This window comes from Hyaena hyaena, unplaced genomic scaffold (assembly GCF_003009895.1).
Source record: "Hyaena hyaena isolate Hyena2069 unplaced genomic scaffold, ASM300989v1 scaffold_405, whole genome shotgun sequence".
Taxonomy (NCBI): Eukaryota; Metazoa; Chordata; class Mammalia; order Carnivora; family Hyaenidae; genus Hyaena; species Hyaena hyaena.
Genome location: NW_024081039.1, coordinates 1,584,757 through 1,603,973, shown reverse-complemented (window position 1 = coordinate 1,603,973; position 19,217 = coordinate 1,584,757). Strand labels below are relative to the sequence as shown.

The 19,217-nt window shown below is 40.3% G+C and overlaps 1 protein-coding gene across 1 annotated transcript in view; it reads right to left on the bottom strand.

Moving 5' to 3' along the window:
* The window catches only part of FNDC1 (fibronectin type III domain containing 1), a 108,422-nt gene that overhangs the window by 17,879 nt on the left and 71,326 nt on the right, over nucleotides 1-19,217 (bottom strand). The window contains exons 15-17 of the mRNA XM_039252106.1: nucleotides 4,168-4,236; nucleotides 2,449-2,607; nucleotides 134-364 (exon numbers count right to left, since the gene is read on the bottom strand). Of these exons, the coding sequence (XP_039108037.1) occupies nucleotides 134-364; nucleotides 2,449-2,607; nucleotides 4,168-4,236 (459 nt within the window). The remainder of the gene's footprint in view (nucleotides 1-133; nucleotides 365-2,448; nucleotides 2,608-4,167; nucleotides 4,237-19,217) is intronic.

Genomic DNA, 19,217 nt, shown 5'->3' with positions numbered 1-19,217 from the left:
CATCTATCCATCCATCCATCCATCCATCCATCCATCCATCCATCCACTTATATCCATTATCTGTTCATCCCTTATAGTCTGTATTTTCCATCTAAAGATCAATGGGAATGCTGAGCATCTTCCTTGGACACACCTGTTATCACATCTCCTGGGGTGGCTTTATCCCAGTCCACAATGACAAATGAGTGGCAGCCTTCCATAGCGACCACAGTGATGTTGCGGGGGGCATGCTGAGGAGGCAGATCACTCTTCCGCATGTCATTTGGAATGATTTCATCTAGGCTGTCCACTTGAAAGTGATCCAGAGCATCAGTCAGAGAGCATGGGGCTGATGGGTCTTTACTTAGGTATGTCACATAAGGGGCTGGAAAGAAAAGAGATACCCAATTGTATTGTTGAAAGCTTCCCCTAGAGGCAGAAACATAATGTCTGCTCCATGGAGCAGACCCACCATTCAGTCTTTCCCGGCTAGACAGAGGCTCCAGAGCCATCAGTCCTGATACTAAACTCAGAAACACATGCCTAGCTCTCTTTAATGAATCCACGAGTTTACATCTTCCAATCTGGGGGTTTCAAAAGATCCTGTTACTCCATGAACATCAATGACTACATCTTCAAAGTAATTTTGAAAGATCTCCAAACTGTAATTCAACATAGTATAAGTCTGCAGCATTCTGCCATTCATATGCCTAGACATTTGGAAAGGTATGATTGGGCTCAGATGACACTTAACTAGAGCTCTAAACTCTCTCAGCATAATTCACTCCCTAGACTGACTTGGAACCAGAAAAAAAAAAACCAACAACTAGTGATCAAGATGTATAGTTTCTAGCTTTCAGTCCTTGTGCGGCCTTCCATAGAGGACAGGATACCCGTGACCATCTGGACTATCTACACAAGGTCAGGCCTGAGTAGTCTTACAATATTACTGTTAAGTACTGTAATAGCGACTCTCATTTATAGACAGGCTTAAGGTCTTTCCTCACACATATCTCAGTGGCTACAAGGGCCTTGGGAATAAAGCAGGACATGGACTGATATCCCATGTTCCGGCTGAGCCCACTGATGCTGAGAGGGCTCCCAAAACAAGGGCAAGTCATGAGACTGTATGTCCAGCTCACACCCCTTTATCATACATGGTCTGTAGGAAGACAGAAATGTCAAGGAATTAGAGCTGGAGCTAGGGCTTTATACATGCAAGACTCTCAAGTGCTTTCAGGTGACAATTTCTAGTACTTTCTAAATGTTCCACTGCATCTTTTGGTACAGGTTCTCATTCTTCATGGCCACTGGGACTGGAAGCAATTTTTAGATCCTCTATTTTCCAGTATAAAATTAGGTCTTGAGAGCTTGTCGATGGATCTAATCAGGAAATTTTGGGGAGTAATCTACTATGCTTTATAGAGTTACAGACACATGAAAATAGCCAGACAATAGTAAGTCTCTCAGTCTTCAGAAAAGTTCTTTGGAGCAGCAAACAACAGTGCTGAAAGCATTTTTGTTTCTATCACGGAACCAAGGGAGGAAGATCGGAACATTTGGTGAACTCAGGCAGGCTGCTCGATGCCATGAGCCAGCATTAGCCTTTGCCTCAGGAATGCTACCTCAAATTAATATTCTTGTTCTTCAAGCACATGAGGTTTAGACACTCAGTACTACATCTTGGCTGGCGAGAGCTGTTCTCTGCTTATGGCAGCACATTTGTTTTGGAAACAGAAAAGTGTGATATTAGTTTAAGCTGTTGCCTGTCTCCACTTGGTAATATTTTTTTCCACTTAGTAATGTATTAATCTAACTGTCTCGTTAGTGAAGTTCATTAAGGGCATGGGAAAAGAAGACTCCCTCAGGGAGTGAAGCACAGTTTAGTGAAATAGAATTTCCTCTTGAAATTATCCAATAACTGAGAAAGAAGAATGAGTAAACTTCTAGATCCCAAGTCCCTGAGGCTAAGGAAAATCACAGGAAACAATGGAAGAAAACCAACTTTGGCTCTACGGTACCATAAGAAGTACCAGTAGCTCAGTTGAGGAAGCTGCTCATCTTTTAGGAAGAACTTAACAAGCAGCATATACACGAGCCCTAGTGGAAGCCCCAGTTTGGAAAAGTTGCAGGAACAAAACTAGTCATGTTCTCTGGTCCTGAGGATGTCTGAAAGTGTTCCTCACTCTTGGTCTGCACGAGGCAGCCTCTCTAAGCTCTACTCTGTTGGATACTGAACTTTCTCCTGCACACTCCCCTCTCCTGACTGCTGCAGAAAGCAAGTTAATGTGCATCCAAGCAGGACTGACTCACTGAATCACCCCCAAATGGAAACTTCACTCTGGGAAAACTTTGCTCTAAATGGGCTGCCTCAATCAGGCCAAGAAATTAGCTAAGCTCTTCCTCAAAGTAAAAAAAAAAAAAAAAGTTAAAACCTCATGTTTCTCTGATTAAGGAAGTTCTATTTACCAACAAATCGTTTTTTTCCAGCCAGATCAAACTCTTCTCCAGGGAAGGAGCTAATGGAGCCTTCCGGCGGGATGATCTCGGGGGTCGCGGCAGTGGTGGGAGGCCTGGTGGTGGCCAGCGTGGTGGTGGCTGGTGGCCTCGAGGTCTCAGATTCATAATCTGAAATGATATGAAGACTTTGCAATTGGACACTTCCAGAAAAGGGGTACCATGAGTGTCTAAGAGACACCTTCTTAACAGTCAACTCAAGATTAAAATCTCACACATATCCCCAAAATAAACGCTATGCCTGAACGTAATTTGTTCCCAATGAAACAGTTATTCCTCTCATTTCAGTCCCCTCAGAAAAGCAGCTACAGATGAAAGAAAGGAAGAGGAAAAGGAAACATATATGATCAGAAAAAAAGATTTTAGGATCAGAGCTGGACAGAATTCATCTGGGTTAGCATGCTCCTGTTACCGGTCCCTGGCCATTCTCTACCTAAGTAATTTTCTCTTTTAGAGCCATAGAAGACTCACATTAGACAATAAACTTGACTTTTTAAAAATTTACCTTCTGTAAATGGACTTTTTTTTTCTGGGGAGGAGGTGAGATTAATCCTATTAAGGAAACTAGTCCTTTAACATTTATTTCTTTTAGGTTTATTTATTTTGAGAGAGAGAGAGAGAGAGTGAGTGGGGGAGGGGCAAAGAGAAAGAGAGAATCCCAAGCAGGCTCCTCAATGTCTGCGCAGAGCCCAGTGAGGGACTTGAACTCATGAACTGTGAGATCATGACCTGAGCCGAAAAAAGAGTTGGACACTTGACCAAGTGAGTCACCCAGGCACCCCAATCCTTTAGCATTTAAAAAAGAAATCACTGCTTCCTTTCCACTGCTCAAATAAGAAAGGAGTTTAGTGTTTTCAAAGGTGCTAAGAGACTTTTCTTTCTACTCTGACATCTGTTGTTTTTCTTTTAAGACAGTTTTTTGGTTTTTAAACTGTGGGATGAAACAGTATATCAAACTTTCTCATTACTGCATCAAAGGTGACATTATTCTCCTATTGGTTTCAGGCCACTGGAGCTGTAGATAACAAGGGAGCACAAAAGTGAGAACATCCTGAGTGTCACTGCCCAGCACGAGGGTGGGAACGAGATGCCCACAAGAAGTTTCTGCACTACTGTGGCAGCTTATAAAACACACAGAACCATCACGGGGGTCATATGGAATAAGAACACTGGTTACACTTATGGAACGGCTGTTCTAGACTATATCCGAGGTATTTTGCACTCTTCATCTCATAAGCTTACCCTTACTTGAAAAGGTTCTGTGATAAAAAATCAACACCTCTAGAGCACTGCATCTTTTACATAATTAGAAAAGGGAGAAAGATGGAAAATGAGAGGAGCTAAGAGAGGAAACAGAGTTGTGGGTTAAACCAAGTGGGCTCACTAATTATGGCAGAAAGGGAGGCCCAGGTAAACAGCTCCAGATTTCCTGGGTTGGGGGGTAGGAGAGAATGGGGGACACAGGGGCTTGTCTGGAGGCTGCATTCCATACGAAGCACACTGCTCTTCTTTGGGTCAAAGACGAATGAGGGGCTCACTTGGAAGCTGGGGTACAACCACCTTCTCATGCAGCCCAGAGTCTGAAGGAAACTCAGAACATTGAGATCATCCACTCAGTAATTAAAAGAACAGAAATTGTCCAAATCTAATCTGTCTAAAACCAGCTAGTACCTTCGTCATAGATAACATACGCCTCTTCTGTGGGCATCGCTGTGTCCATCTCCAATCCTGAGAAATCATCTAGTAAAGAAAGAGGAGAAAGGTTTCCTCTCTGCAGCTCAGAATCAGGTCCAGGGCACAGGGGGTCAGTCACCAGGCCAAGGCCACTCAGCTCTCTCAGAAGAGGGAGCATTAGAATGCTGACACCCAGAATTCCTCTCCTTTACACTAGGACAAGGGCACTCAAAACGTTCCCTAAGGGGCAGAGGAAAGCCATCAGCTCCAGCACACTGGCTCTCTAACACAAAGCGCTTTTCTTTGCTTCCACACACAGTGCCCACTCACCCACCTGCCCGGGAAGCTGTTAGGAGGCTGTGGGAAGGGCCCCAGATCCGCAGGTCACAGGCCTGAGAACAGCCATTCTCAGAAAGCAGAAGAATCGGCGATTGGTGCTTAGGATGGCGACAAAAACTGCCCCATCTGCAAGCTCCCTCGCTCATCACACCTCCATTCTCTCCAACCCCTTATCTTGCCACGCGCACATGTTCTGGAAGCAGGGTGATTTCCTGCCTCTCCTACATTCTACCTTGGTAAACCGCATCAATGTGAGCTCCCTGTGCTTCACTGCTTCCCTTCTAACCTCCCCCAACTCTCTGGTGAGAAGCCCACAGCCCACGGCCTGTGAGATTCCCTGCCACCTGCTTCACCACTGAGGGGGTGACCCTCGGTGTGTTCTGATGGGGCCAATGAATGTCAGCAGGACAGAAGTTGTAAATTACCATCCACCCTTTAGGAGTCAGGACTGTCATTTCAGGAACAACTATTAAGACATAATTTTTCCTTAGGTCATTCCAATGTCAATATTCTTGGATCCAAGAGGATCCGGGTTGGTTCAAATTAGACAGTTTTCAAGTTCACATTACCCAGTTTGGGCCCATCTTGCCATTATTTCTTGGGTACCATTTTCTTTCCCTTGTCAATTTAACTTTTAAGAACATAGTCTTGTTTCTCCTCATTATTGGTTCAGATGTGTTTCTTCCACTTTTATTTTTAGCCAGATCATAAACGAAGAAACTGTATAAATTTTGCATCCCAGAGTAAAGAAGAAAAAGGAAAAGTACAGCTTTTCCTTGCTGGATTCTCATTGGCAAGTGGAATTCTTGAGGTGCTAAAATACTGTAGTAGGTGCAGCAGGCCACAGAAATTATGTCTTTTACCTGCAAACTGGAATCACTTCTTGAATAAGTGTCAGTTCAGTCTTCTAGCAAAAGTAAACATCCTACTGAGTGATTAGGTGCTTTTTTTTCCTTAAGATCAAATAAAGCCAGGCATAATTTTCTTCAAATAGCACCATCTTGGTTCCAAGTAACAGAAAATTCCAGATGTAAGAAAGTGTATTTTTTAAAAAACTGACCATCAGAATTTGTCCCACCTGATTGCCATTTTGAAGCATTTGGAACTACATAAAACTAGATGCTTTACAAGTCAACTCGGCATCAATATCAAAAGTTTCCACCTCTTCACATAAAAGAACCTTAGCTGCCAGCCGCCAACATGGTGGTATGGTTCATTCTCTTAAACAGTTCATCCAATGGTCATGAAAAAACATGAATGCAAGATGTCACCAAAGAATTAGGCCTCAGCTCCAAAGATATTTATCAAAACTATTAAAAAATGCTGAGTAGAAATTCAGAGAAAAGGTAAAAGACAGTTATTTGAAAACCAATTTTTTGTAAATTGCACAGTTGGTCCAGCTCAAGTGAATTTCCAATTATTCTCCTTATATTTTCTGTCTTGAGAGTGGCCTGTGGGAGGGTGCCATGGCTTTCCATAATGACCAATGCTTTTCTGAAACATGCCCCAAGATCATGTTACAAACTATTGATGATGTTCAGCTGGCTCAACATTTCCACACACGCGTGACATCATCTGATCCACTGTGTAAATGGAACCTGAAAAACAAAGATCGCTGGCTTTTACTTCTCAGTTAGTAAAATGGAGAATGCCTATAACTTAAGATATTGCTTAGATAGATCAAAGATGAATAATTAGACACTATAAAGAATGTGAGATGAAGTGGAAGACATTGCCTGCACTGCAAGGAGTTTATTGTATAATGGGAAGGTCAGATCAAGCAAAAAAAAACAAAAAGTGTGTGTGTGTGTGTGTGTGTGTGTGTTTGTGTGGGGTGTGTGTGCGCACGCATGTGTATGTATATGGAAAGAGAGAGAAGAATAAAGGCAACAATACAATGCCAACAAACATATAATATCTGTGCTTCCACAAATAAACATACACATATGGTATCCATAACAAATGAGGAAATACTTAAATACTGCTTCAATTATTGGAATGACTGAATGACACCAGGTTATTCCTATTATTTTAAAACAGTGTTTTAAAGGAAAGGGACACATGATTTAATCAGTGCAGCCAAGACTTTGGGTTTGGAAAAGATGATTTTATTTTTTTTTATTAAAAATGTTTTTAAAATGTTTTATTTATTTCTGAGAGAGAGAGAGAGAGACAGCGTGAGCAGGGGAGGGTCAGAGAGAGAGGGAGATACAGAATCTGAAACAGGCTCTAGGCTCTGGGCTAGCTGTCAGCACAGAGTCCAACACGAGGCTCGAACCCACAAACTGTGAGATCATGACCTGAGCTGAAGTCAGACGCGGAACAAACTAAGCCACCCAGGTGCCCCTGGAAAAGATGTTTTTAAAATTAGAGGGCTAGAAACAAAACTTTTGGACTTTTCCAGCAGAATATAATACCAAATGGTCAACTAGGAAGAGGGTGTGGAGTGGGGGGTCTTGAAGGGCAGATATCCATTCAGTGATCATTAATACAGGTGCTAGATCATAAAAACCACAATAATAAGCATTTCAGGCTACTAGGCTGCAAAGTGCCATGACCAAAATATTGCTTGCTAAATAAATACTGGATGTATACACATGAAGCCCCAGTGCTTATGAGTATACATTATGGATTGCACTAAATACATCAAAAGAGAAGGTACATGAGAAAAAAACACAAACTTGAGAGCAGAGTAAGAGGCAGGGAGACAGGGTACAGGTGGTTCCGTAGTTAATGTGTGAGAGGGAGCCCTGGGACTGTCCCTCAGCTGACACCAGAGGGTCTTACTGAAAGCACCCCTCTGCTCTCAGTGTCATTACAGCATTTACAGAACAAATGTCAAGGCTACTACAAGGTGTTCCACCAAAAAATGACAAACTTCATTGTATTGCATATATAATGCATAGGATTTTCCAGAGTAATAATGACCACCTTTCAAATTACAATCCATCTTTAGAAGCTAATTCCCACCCAAGATGCTTGCTCCTATGCCTCTCTCCAACATTGGCTCTGACAAGTTTCATTCCAATGATGAATGAAGCAGGGACTATGCTTGGTATCGCCAGGCACGTGGAGACTGGTAGAAGGAAGCCCAACAAAGAATAACAATTTGAGTACGGGCCAACAGGGCCAGCCTATGGATGGAGACAATGAAGCAAATCTAAGAAGTGTGATGAAGGAGAGAGACAGATGGTGGCAGGGTAGGAGGACCCTGGGCTTATCTCATGACTACAACTAGACAACTACCAAATCATTCTAAAAACTCCAGAAATTGACCTGAACACTGGCAGAACAAACTCCACAGCTAAAGGGAGAGAAGAGGCCACACTGAAGAAGGTAGGAAGTGCAGAGATGGAGCTTGGGAGAGACAAAGATCATAGCTACTATGGTGGAGAGGGAACGGTGGTTGTGGAGAAGGACAAGAGACAGACTAGCACACTGGGGAATGCATGGGCAAAATGAACCCTCATACAATTGCCTTGTAGAGAGAGAAGCCAAATTTCGTGACTTCTGGCAACCTTCATGGCTTAAAGCCTGGAGTATTTTTTTAAGTTTATTTATTTATTTTTGAGAGAGAATGGGGGAGGGGCAGAGAAAGTGTGGGTGGGGACAGAGGATCTGAAGCGGGCTCTGCGCCGATAGTAGAGAGCCTGATGTGGGGCTCAAACTCATGAACCATGAGATCATGACCTGAGCCAAAGGTAGATGCTTAACTGACTGAACCACCAAGGTGCCTCTTAAAGTCTGGAGCTTTAAAGATCAGTGGGCTTGTCTCTGAGATACCTCAGAGGACATTGAGGCTGTTCCTGCAGAGAAGGCTGGATAAATAGCCCCTGGACATACAGTATGAAAACAGTGATCTGAAAAGCACCTGAAGCTCAAAATGAAGAGGTTATTCACTCATCTCAGAGCACATCCCAGAGAGACAGTATTCAGAGAGACCTCTCCAGGAACAAAGGAACTGACAGGTCCCATTTCCCTTCCCCACCCCTCAGCATAAGCACAGTCCCAGCCTCAGTTCCAGCATAGCTCCCCTTCCCCCACCAGAAGACCAATCAACCCCAGGCCCAGGGATTTTGCAGGGATTTAGTTCTGACAGCAGTGGTGACAGGTTTCATTTCACAAGCAGACCAGAGCACACCTAGTCAATACTCACCACATTCAGGCCAGGGGCCAAACACTGCCCACAACAAGTGGAGAGAGCTACTGCAGATGACCGGCCTGATGGATAAAGCGGCCAGGATGCAACAGCAGAGAACATGCAGCCCACATTGGAGATACTCCCAGAAGCACCAGGCCCTGGGGAACAGGGGACATTGCACTAAAGGCACTACAGGAACTCTTCTTCATAAAGCCATTACCTTTAAGAACAGGAGATGTAGCTGACATTCCTAACACAGAAAAACAGGCAGAGAGACTAAGACAAAATGAGAAGACAGAAGAATTTGTCCCAAATGAAAGAACAGAAGAAGGCTACAGTTGGAGATCTAAGCAAAACAGATCTAAATAATGTGCCTGATGGAGTATTTAAAGCAGTGATCATAAGGATACTACTCATTGGACTTGAGAAAAGAGTGGAAGACAGCAGTGAGACCGTTACTACAGAGATGAAGATAACATCGCAGAGATAAAGAACTTGTTAAGTGAAATGACGGGGCACGTAGGTGGCTCAGTTGGTTGAGTGTCTGACTTCAGCTCAGGTCATGATCTCACGGTTCGTGGGTTCGAGCCCCACATCAGACTTTGTGCTGACAGCTTGGAGCCTGGAGCCTGCTTTGGATTCTGTGTCTTCCTCTCTCTCTGTCCCTCCCCCACTCATGCTCTTTTTCTCTCTGTCTCAATAATATATAAACATTAAAATTTTTTTTAATGAAATGACAGATATGCTTGATGGAATTAACAGCAGGCTGGAAGAAGTGGAGGAATGAATTAATAACCTCTAAAACAGAGTAATGGAAAGCAATCAAGCTGAACAAAAGAGGGAAGAAAGAATTATGTAAAATGAGGAAAGATTTAGGGAACTCGGTGACTCCATCAAATGTAATAACATTTGTATTACAGGAGGCCCAGAAGAAAAGAGAGAAAAAAGGGGACAGAGAATTTATTTGAAAAAATAATAGCTGAAAACTTCCCTAATCTGAAGAATGAAACAGTAATTCAGATCCAGGAGACACAGAGAAACCACCATCCCCAACAAAATACACAAAAGCAGAAACACACCTAGACATATTGTACTTAAACTGGTAAAACATGGTGATATCAAAAATTTTTAAAGCATCAAGAGAAAAGAAGACAGTTATGTACAAAGGCAACCCCATAAGGTTATCAACAAACTTTTCAGCAGAAACTTTTCAAGCCAGAAAGAAGCAGCATAATATATTCAAAGTGCTGAATGAAGTAAACCTGTAGCCAAGAATGCTCTCTATCCAGCAAGGCTATCATTCAAAATAGAAGGAGAGATAAAGAGTTTTCCAGACTGAGATGCCTGGGTGGCTCAGTCGGTTGAATGTCCAACTCTTCATTTTGGCTCACGTCATGATCCCTGAGTCATGGGATCAAGCCCCTTGTTGGAGCTCAGTGTAGAGTCTGCTTGAGATTCTCTCTCTCTGCCCCTCTCCCCTACTTTCACTCTCTAAGATAAGGAAAAGAAAAGAAAAGAAAAGAAAAGAAAAGAAAAGAAAAGAAAAGAAAAGAAAAGAAAAGAAAAGAAAGAAAAGAAAATAAGTTTCCCAGATAAACAAAAACTAAAGGAGTTCATGACCACTAAATCAGCTCTGCATGAAATATTAAAGGGGACTCTTTTGAGTGGAAAAGAAATACCAAAAATGACAGTGTGAGGGTAGGAAATGCAAATACAATAAAAATGAATATTTATGTAAAAACATCAGTCAAGTTGAAGCGCTTGGGTGGTTCAGTCGGTTAGGCATCCGACTTCAGCTCAGGTCATGATCTCAGGGTTCATGGGTTCGAGCCCTGTGTTGGGCTTTGTGCTGACAGCTCAGAGCCTGAAGCCTGTTTCGGATTCTGTGTCTCTCTCTCTCTCTCTGACCCTCCCCTGCTCGCGGTGTCTCCCTCTCTCAGAAATAAATAAAAAACAATTTAAAAAAATCAGTCAAGGAACTTACAAAATAAAAAGATGTAAAATGTGACACCATATACCTAAAATGTGGGGAGGAGAGGAGTAAAGAATGGGTTCAAACTTAAATGACTATCAACTAAATATAAACTGTTATAATGCTGGCGAGGATGTGGAGAAACAGGCACCCTCCTACACTGTTGGTGGGAATGTAAACTGGTGCAGCCCCTCCGGAAAACAGTTTGGAGGTTCCTCAAAAAATTAACACTAGAACTAACCCTATGACCCAGCAGTAGCACTGCTAGGAATTTATCCAAGGGATACAGGGGTGCTGATGCATAGGAGCACATGTAACCCAATGTTCATAGCAGCACTTTCAACAATAGCCAAATCATGGAAAGAGCCTAAGTGTCCATAAACGGACCAATGGAACAAGAAGATGTGGTTTATCTATACAACGGAATACTCCATGGCAATGAGAAGGAATAAAATCTGGCCATTTGTAGCAACGTGGATGAAACTTGAGGGTGTTTTGCTGAGTGAAATAAGTCAGACAGAGAAAGACAGATACCATACACTTCCACTTATAGGAGGATTAGGAGAAACATAATGGAGGACCATGGGGGAGAAGAAGGGGAAAAATAGTTGGGGGGAGAGAGGGAGGCAAACCATGAGAGACTCTTGAATATTGAGAACAAACTGAGGGCTGATGGGGATGGGAGAGGGGAATGGGGGTGATGGGCTTGGTGGAGGGCACTTGTTGGGATGAGCACTGGGTGTTATATGCAATCCAACTTGACAATAAACTATGAAAAAAAATAAAAAGATAAAAATAATAATAAAAAAATAAAAATAAACTGTTACATCCAGAAGATGTCATATATAAACCCAATGGTAACCACAAATCAGAAATCACTAATAAATATGCAAATAAAGAGAAAGAAATATATCACTAAAGAAGACGAGCAAACCATGAAACAGAGAAAGACAAGAAAGGATCAGAGAAAATCTTCAGACACAATCACAAAACAAGTAATAAATGGAAATAAATACATATCTATCAATATTTACTTTGAATGGAAAGGGACCATATGCTCCAATCAAAAGACATAAGGTGACAGAATGGATAAAGAATAAGACCTACCTATATGCTGTCTGCAAGAGACTTTTAGACCTAAAGTCCCCTGTACTTTGAAAGTGAGGAGATGGAGAAATATTTATCAGCAAATGAATATCAAAAGAAAGCCAGAGAAGCAAAATTTGTATCGGACAAAATAAACTTAAAATTTTTTTCTTTATTTTGAGAGAAAGAGAGAGATGGGGAGAGAGAAAGGGAAGGAGAGAACCCCAACCAGGCATCGTGCTGTCATCATAGAGCCCTATGTGGAGCTCAATCTCACCATGAGATCATAATCTGAGTCAAAATCAAGAGTCAGATGCTTAACTGACTGAGCCTCCCAGGCACCCCAGACAAAATGGACTTTAAAACAAAGACTGTGACAAGAGAAAAAGAAGTACACTACATTGTAATAAAAGCAACAATCCAACAAGAAGATAAAACAGTTATAAATATTTATGCAATCAACTTGGAAGAACCTAAATACATAAAAATGTTCATACCAGAACTAATAATAATACAATAATAGTAAAGGATTTTAATACCCCACTTACATCATTGGACAGATCATCTAAACAGAAAATCAACAAGGAAACAAATGGCTTGGAATGATACACTGGACTGGATGGATTTAACAGGTATACTCACAACATCTCATCTTAAAATAGCAGAATACATATTTGTCTATTGTCACAAAACAAGTCCCAACAAATTCAAGAAGATTGAAGTCATACTATGCCTTTTTTCTGACCACAACACTGTGAACCTAGAAGTCAACCACAAAGAAAAGAAAATCTAGAAAGACCACAAACCACAAATACAAGGAGGTTACATAACATGTTACTAAACAATGAGTGAGTCAACCAGGAAATAAAAGAAAAAATTTAAAAAGTACATGGAAAGAAATGAAACACACACACACACACACACACACATGCACACACAAATACACACCCCCCACAAAGGTTCAAAACCGATGGGATGCAGCAAAAGCTGTTCTAAGAGGGAAGTTTATAGCAATACAGGCCTATATCAAAAAGCAGGGGGAGGAAAAATCTCAAATAACCTAACCTTACAACTAAAGGAGCTAGAAAAGAAGAAGAAACAAAATCCAAAACTAGTAGAAGGAAGGAAATAATAAAGATTAGACAGAAATAATGAAATAGAAAGTAAAAAAAAAAAAAAAAAAAAAATGGAACAGATCAATAAAACCGGAGACTGGTTCTTTGAAAAGATTAACACAATTGATAAACTTTTAGTCAGACTAATAAAAAAAAAAGAAAAGAAACAAAAGAGAGAAGACTGAAAGAAAATCAGAAATGAAAGAGGAGAAATAACAATCAATGCCACAGAAATATAGAAATATAAACACAGAAATATAAAAAAGGATTATAAGAGAATATTATGAAAATTTCTATGCCAACAAACTGGACAACCTAGAAAAAGTGGATAAATTCCTGGAAACATATAACTTCCTAAAACTGAATCAGGAAGAAATAGAAAATATGGGCAGACTAATTACCAGCAAGGACATTGAATCAGTAATCAAAAAAACTCCCAACAAACAAAAGTCCAGGACCAGATGGCTTCACAAGAGAATTCTACCAAACATTTACAGAAGAGTTAATACCTATTTTTCTCAAACTATTCCAAAAAAATAGAAGAGGAAAGAAAACTTCCAAATTCATGCTATGAGGCCAGAAATACCCTGATACCAAAAAGAGATAAAGACACCACAAAAAAAGAGAAATACAGACCTATATCTCTGATGAAAATAAATACAAAAATCCTCACCAAAATATTAGCAAACCAAATCCAATAATACATTAAAAAAATCAGTAACCATGATTAAGTGGGATTTATTCTAGGAATGCAAAGGTGGTTCAATATTTATGTATTAATCAACATGATACATAGCATCAAGAAGAGAAAGGATAAAACCATATGATCACTTCAATAGATGCAGAAAAAGCATCTGTTGACAGAGTACAACATCCATTCATGATAAAAAACCCTCAACAAAGTCAATTTAACATGACACTTCAACATGGTAAAGGCCATATATGAAAAACCCACAGCTAGTATCATCCATAATGGAGAAAAATGAGAGCTTTCCCCCTAAGATCAAGAAAAAGACAAAGATGTCCACTCTCACGACCTTATTTCATTTCATTTCAAATATTTATTTATTTGGGGGGGGGGCAGAGAGAGGGAGAGATAGAGATTGCCCAGATAGAGAAGGACAGAGATAGAGGGAGAGAGAGAATCTCAAGCAGGCTCTGCACTGTCAGTTCAGAGCTCAACCTAGGGTTCAGTCTGATCCCTGACTGACTGAGCCACTCAGACATCCCTCACTTTTATTCAAGATAGTACTGGAAGTACTAGCCATAGCAATCAGACAAGAAAAAGAAATAAAAAGCATCCAAATTGGTAAGGAAGAAGTAAAACTTTCACTATTTGCAGATGACATGATACTCTATATAGAAAACCCAACAGGTTCTGCTCCAAAATTGCTAGAACTGGTAAGTGAAGTCACAGGGTACAAAATCAACATATGGAAATCTGTTGCATTTCTTTATACCAATAATGAAGCAGCAGAAAGAGAAATTAAGGAATCAATCCCATTTACAACTGCAACAAAAATATGATACCTAGGAATAAACCTAACCAAAGAGGTGTAAGATCTGTACTCTGAAAAGTATAAAACATTGATGAAAGAAACTGAAGATGACCCAAAAAATGGAAAGACATTCCACCCATGCTCATGGATTGGAAGAACAAGTATTGTTAAAATATCTACACCATTCAAAGCAACCTACAGATTTAATGTAATCCCTATCAAAATACCAATAGGATTTTTCACAGAACCAGACTAACAATTCTAAAATTTGCATGGACCACAAAATATCCTGCATAGCCTAAGCAGTCTTGAAAAAGAAAAGAAAAGCTCGAGGCATCACAATTCTGGACTTCACAGCTGTTGTAATCAAGACAGTATGGTACTGGCACAAAAATAGGCCCATAAATCAATAGAGCAGAATAGAAAGTCCAGAAATAAACCCACAATTATATGGTAAATTAACCTTTGACAAAGCAGGAAAGAATATCCAATGGGAAAAAAGACAGTCTCTTCAACAAATGGATTGGAGAAACTGAACGGCAATATGCAAAAGAATGAAACTGGGCCACTTTCTTACACCATGCATAAAAGTAAATTCATTATGGGTAAAGGACCTAAATGTGAGAACTGAAAGCATAAATTTATCCTAGAAAAGAGCACAGGCAGTACTTTATCTGACATTGGCCATAACAACTTTTTCTAGAGAAGTCCCCTGAGTCCAGGGAAACTAAAGCAAATATAAATTATTGGGACTACATCAAAATAAAAAGCTTCTGCACAGAAAGGAAACAATCAACAAAAGTACAAAATAATCTACTGAGTAGAAGATATTTGCAAATGACATAACCTATAAAGGGTTAGTATCCAAGATATGTAAAGAACTTATACAATTTGACACACACAAAAACAATTAATCCAATTAAAAATGGGCAGAGGACACGAACAGACATTTCTCCAAAGAAGACACACAGATGGCCAACAGGCATATGAAAAGATGCTGATCATCACTTACGATCAGGGAAATGCAAATTGAAACTACAATGAGATATCATTTCACAGCTGTCAGAATGGCTAAAATCAAAACCACAGGAGACAACAGGTGTTGGTGAGGATGTGGAGAAAAAGGAACCCTTGTGCACTATTGATAGAAATGCAAATTAGTGCAGCCACTGTGGAAACAGTATGGAGGTTCCTCAAAAAGTGAAAAAGAGAACTAGCCTACGATCCTGCAAGTATACTACTGGGTATTTACCCAAAGAACACAAAAACACTAATTCAAAGGGATACATCCACCCCCTATGTTTATAGCAGCATTATTTACAACAGGCAATATATGGAGGCAGCCCAGTTCTTCATTGGCTGATGAATGGCTAAAGAAGATGTGGTACAGATATACAATGGAATATTACTCAGCCATAAAAAATAATGCAATCTTGCCATTTGCAATGACATGGATGGAAGTAGAGAGCATAATGTTAAGTGAAATAAGTCAGTCAGAGAATGACAAATACCACATGATTTCATTCATATATGGAATTTAAGACACAAAACACCAAGCAAAGTGGGGTGTGAGGAGAGAGACAGGGAAAGAAAGAGACAAACCAAGAAACAGACTCTTATCTATAGAGAACAAAATGATGGTGACCAGAGGGGAGGTGGGCAGGGGCGATAGGGATTAACCACAAGTGCACCTGCTGTGTTGAGCCCCGGGTGATTAAAATAAAAACTTCAAAGGAAAAGGAAGCATGATGGATGAAGAATGAGTGGGCAGTGAGACCTAGCAATAGAGATCAAAGGGCAAAACAAGTCAGAGGAGACCCCAAGGCTTCAGGCCTGGAGAGCTCTCTGGGTTATTGTCAATCTTTACCCTGTCCTGGTTTATTTTATAGATGAACAATTTGGCTTTCTTTTTTTTTTTTTTTAATGTTTATTTATTTTTGAGAGGCAGGGAGGGACAGAGAGAGGGACACACAGAATCTGAAGCAGGCTCCAGGCTCTGAGCTGTCAGCACAGAGCCCGATGCAGGGCTTGAACAAACTGTGAAATCATGACCTGAGCTGAAGTCAGCTGATTAACCACCTGAGCCACCCAGGGGCCCCACAACTTGGGTTTTTAAATCAGAATAACAAAACAAGAGCTACTCCATCCCTTCTTAGTTTACCACGTGGATTTTCTCAAAATGACATCATAGCCACAACGATAAAGATGAAACATCTATCAATGGAATGTACTCAATTCTAAATCAGGGCTGATCTAGACACAAAACTGAATCATGCTGGCTTTCACTCTTAGAACCTATCATTGGAAAGTATTTTAAAAAACCCACCATGTCAATATCATTATGTATTAGGGAACTGTAAATCAAAACCACCAGGAGATACTTCACGTCCACTAGGATGGTGAGAATCAAAAGGACAGACAATAACAAGTGTTGCTGAAAGTGTAGAGAAATCAGAAGCCTCATACCCTGCTGCTGGAAATGTAAAATGATGCAGCCACTATGGAAAGCAGCTTAGCAGTTCCTCAGAAAGGTAAACACAGAGTTGCCATTGGACACAGCAGCTCTATTACCTATACCCCAGAGAACTGAATACAGGTGTTAAAAAAAATTGTACACAATGTTCACAGCAGCCTTATTCATAATAGCCCAAAGGTGAAAATAATCCAAATGTCCATCAACCAATAAATGGATAAAATATGGTTTATCTACACAATGGAATACTGATCAGCAGTAAAAGGAATAAAGTACAGATATATTCTGCAACATGGATGAAACTTGAATACAGATCATGCTGAGTAAAAGAAGCCAGACACAAAGGCCACATACTGGATTCCATTTATATGAAATGTCCAGAATAGACAAACCCATAGAGACAGTAAGTGGATTCGTGGTTTCCTAGGGGTTAGAAGGAGTGGGGAGTGAGGAGTAATGGCTAATGGGTATGGAATTTCTTTTGGGGTGATGGAAATGTTCTAGAATTTGATAGTGGTGATGGCTGCACAACCCTGTGAATACACTAAAAACCACTAAACTATACAGTTTAGAAGGGTAAACTTTATGGTATGTGTGTTCTATCTCAAGAAAGCTGTAATTTAAAATTTTTAAATAAAAATAACTATGATTAGAATTAATATGAGGAAGAAAATAAAGTTGTTAGTGGAGCAGTATAAATAAAATAGGAAGATCAACCACACAGGGAATTTTTAAAAAAAATAATTATAGTACATTTTAACTTTATATAAAGATTATATGTTGCTTCCCCTAAATTTAGTTTTTTCCATATTTGTATTGATTTGTACTTATTTTGAAGATTCTGCCTAAAGGCAAATTATAATTAGCACTTGGATACTAATTCAGCCTGGGAAGGACAAAAATGACATAAGTGAAGTAAAAACATACACATACATCATTATTTGCAAAAATAAGAAGGAGAAGGAGGAGAAGGAGGGGAAGGAACAAAAATACCAAGAAAAACATGGACTCTCATGCCAAATAAAAGTCCAACAAATTTCTAAAGTAAATGAAATGAATATGCTATAAGCCCTCTATAAAAGTAGACAAAAGAAAATGCAAATATTCACAATAACAGTAGTAATTCAAATCCAAAATAGTCACTCTTCTGTTTGCAAACAATTATTAAGTACAGATCGGTTCCAATTATACCTCAATTTAAAAAATAAATACATTTGAGGTGCCTGGGTGGCTCAGTTGGTTAAGTGTCTGACTTTGGCTCAGGTCATGATCTCACAGTTGGTGAGTTTGAGCCCAGCGTCGGGCTCTGTGCTGACAGCTCAGAGCCTGGAGCCTGCTTCAGATTCTGTGTCTCCCTCTCTTTCTGCTCCTCCCCCACTCGCACTCTGTCTCTCAAAAATAAATAAATGTTAAAAAAAAAATTTAAGCAAAAATTTTAAAAAATGAATGTATCAATGTATGCAGAAGTAAAAAGTCAAGGGAAGGTACATAATATTTTCATACCAGAAATCCAAAGGTAAATTCCAATGCGTGGTCACTCGGTGAAATGATAGTGTGCAAATCTTCCCAACAGCCCTCTTCCTCAGCATGTTTTCTTGTTCTTTGGTGCGAATTTTTAGATGTATCCAATGTTCCTGTGTATTTGGAGCTTTTCTGTGGGAAGACCGACTTCAAACAGAATTCCCATTTTGAATACAGCATTCAAGTTCAAGTTGATTGGGCTTATCATGGTCAACAAGGCTGACCATGGGCATGCAAAATGACTCTTGAAATGAAGCACCTTCACTCTGCATTAGCTTAAAAAGACACAAGTTTTACAGCCTACACTGCGATTCATTTCAACCTAAAGGAAGGAGATGAATCTGCTTCCTCGGTGCATGACACAAATGCAGGACGACCTCTTCTGAAGCAGCCTGAGCAGGGACTGAGCAGAAGAGACGATGACCTTGCAGCTCCACTGTGACCAGACGGAAGAGCCCTCGCTTCCATTCTTCAGGGGGAACGGGCCCCTCTCAGCAGGCAGACACAGCAGGGGCAGAGGACAGTCCTGACGGTGTCCCACAGCAGAGAAAAGGGCGCAGTCGTACTCAGTGGACAGCAGTCCTACCCAGTACCACCAGAGCCCAGCGACTCAAGGATTAGCATTTTCCAAAGGGAGCACTGATCAAGAAAGCGTCTGGCTGGCAGATGTGCTCAGGACACTCCTTTTCTTGGAAACTCACAATGAGGCTATTCAATGATCTGAACAACCCAACCGTAAAAAATCATTAACCTAGTTTAAATCACATAGCTAATCACTGAACCTTTTTTAAAAAACTATATAGCACGTAAGAATCTACTAATATTCAGTAATACCCACTTGGGGAAACGCTAGTCCATACTCATAATGCTCCATGTTTTAGCTAAATTTTTGACTTGGGTT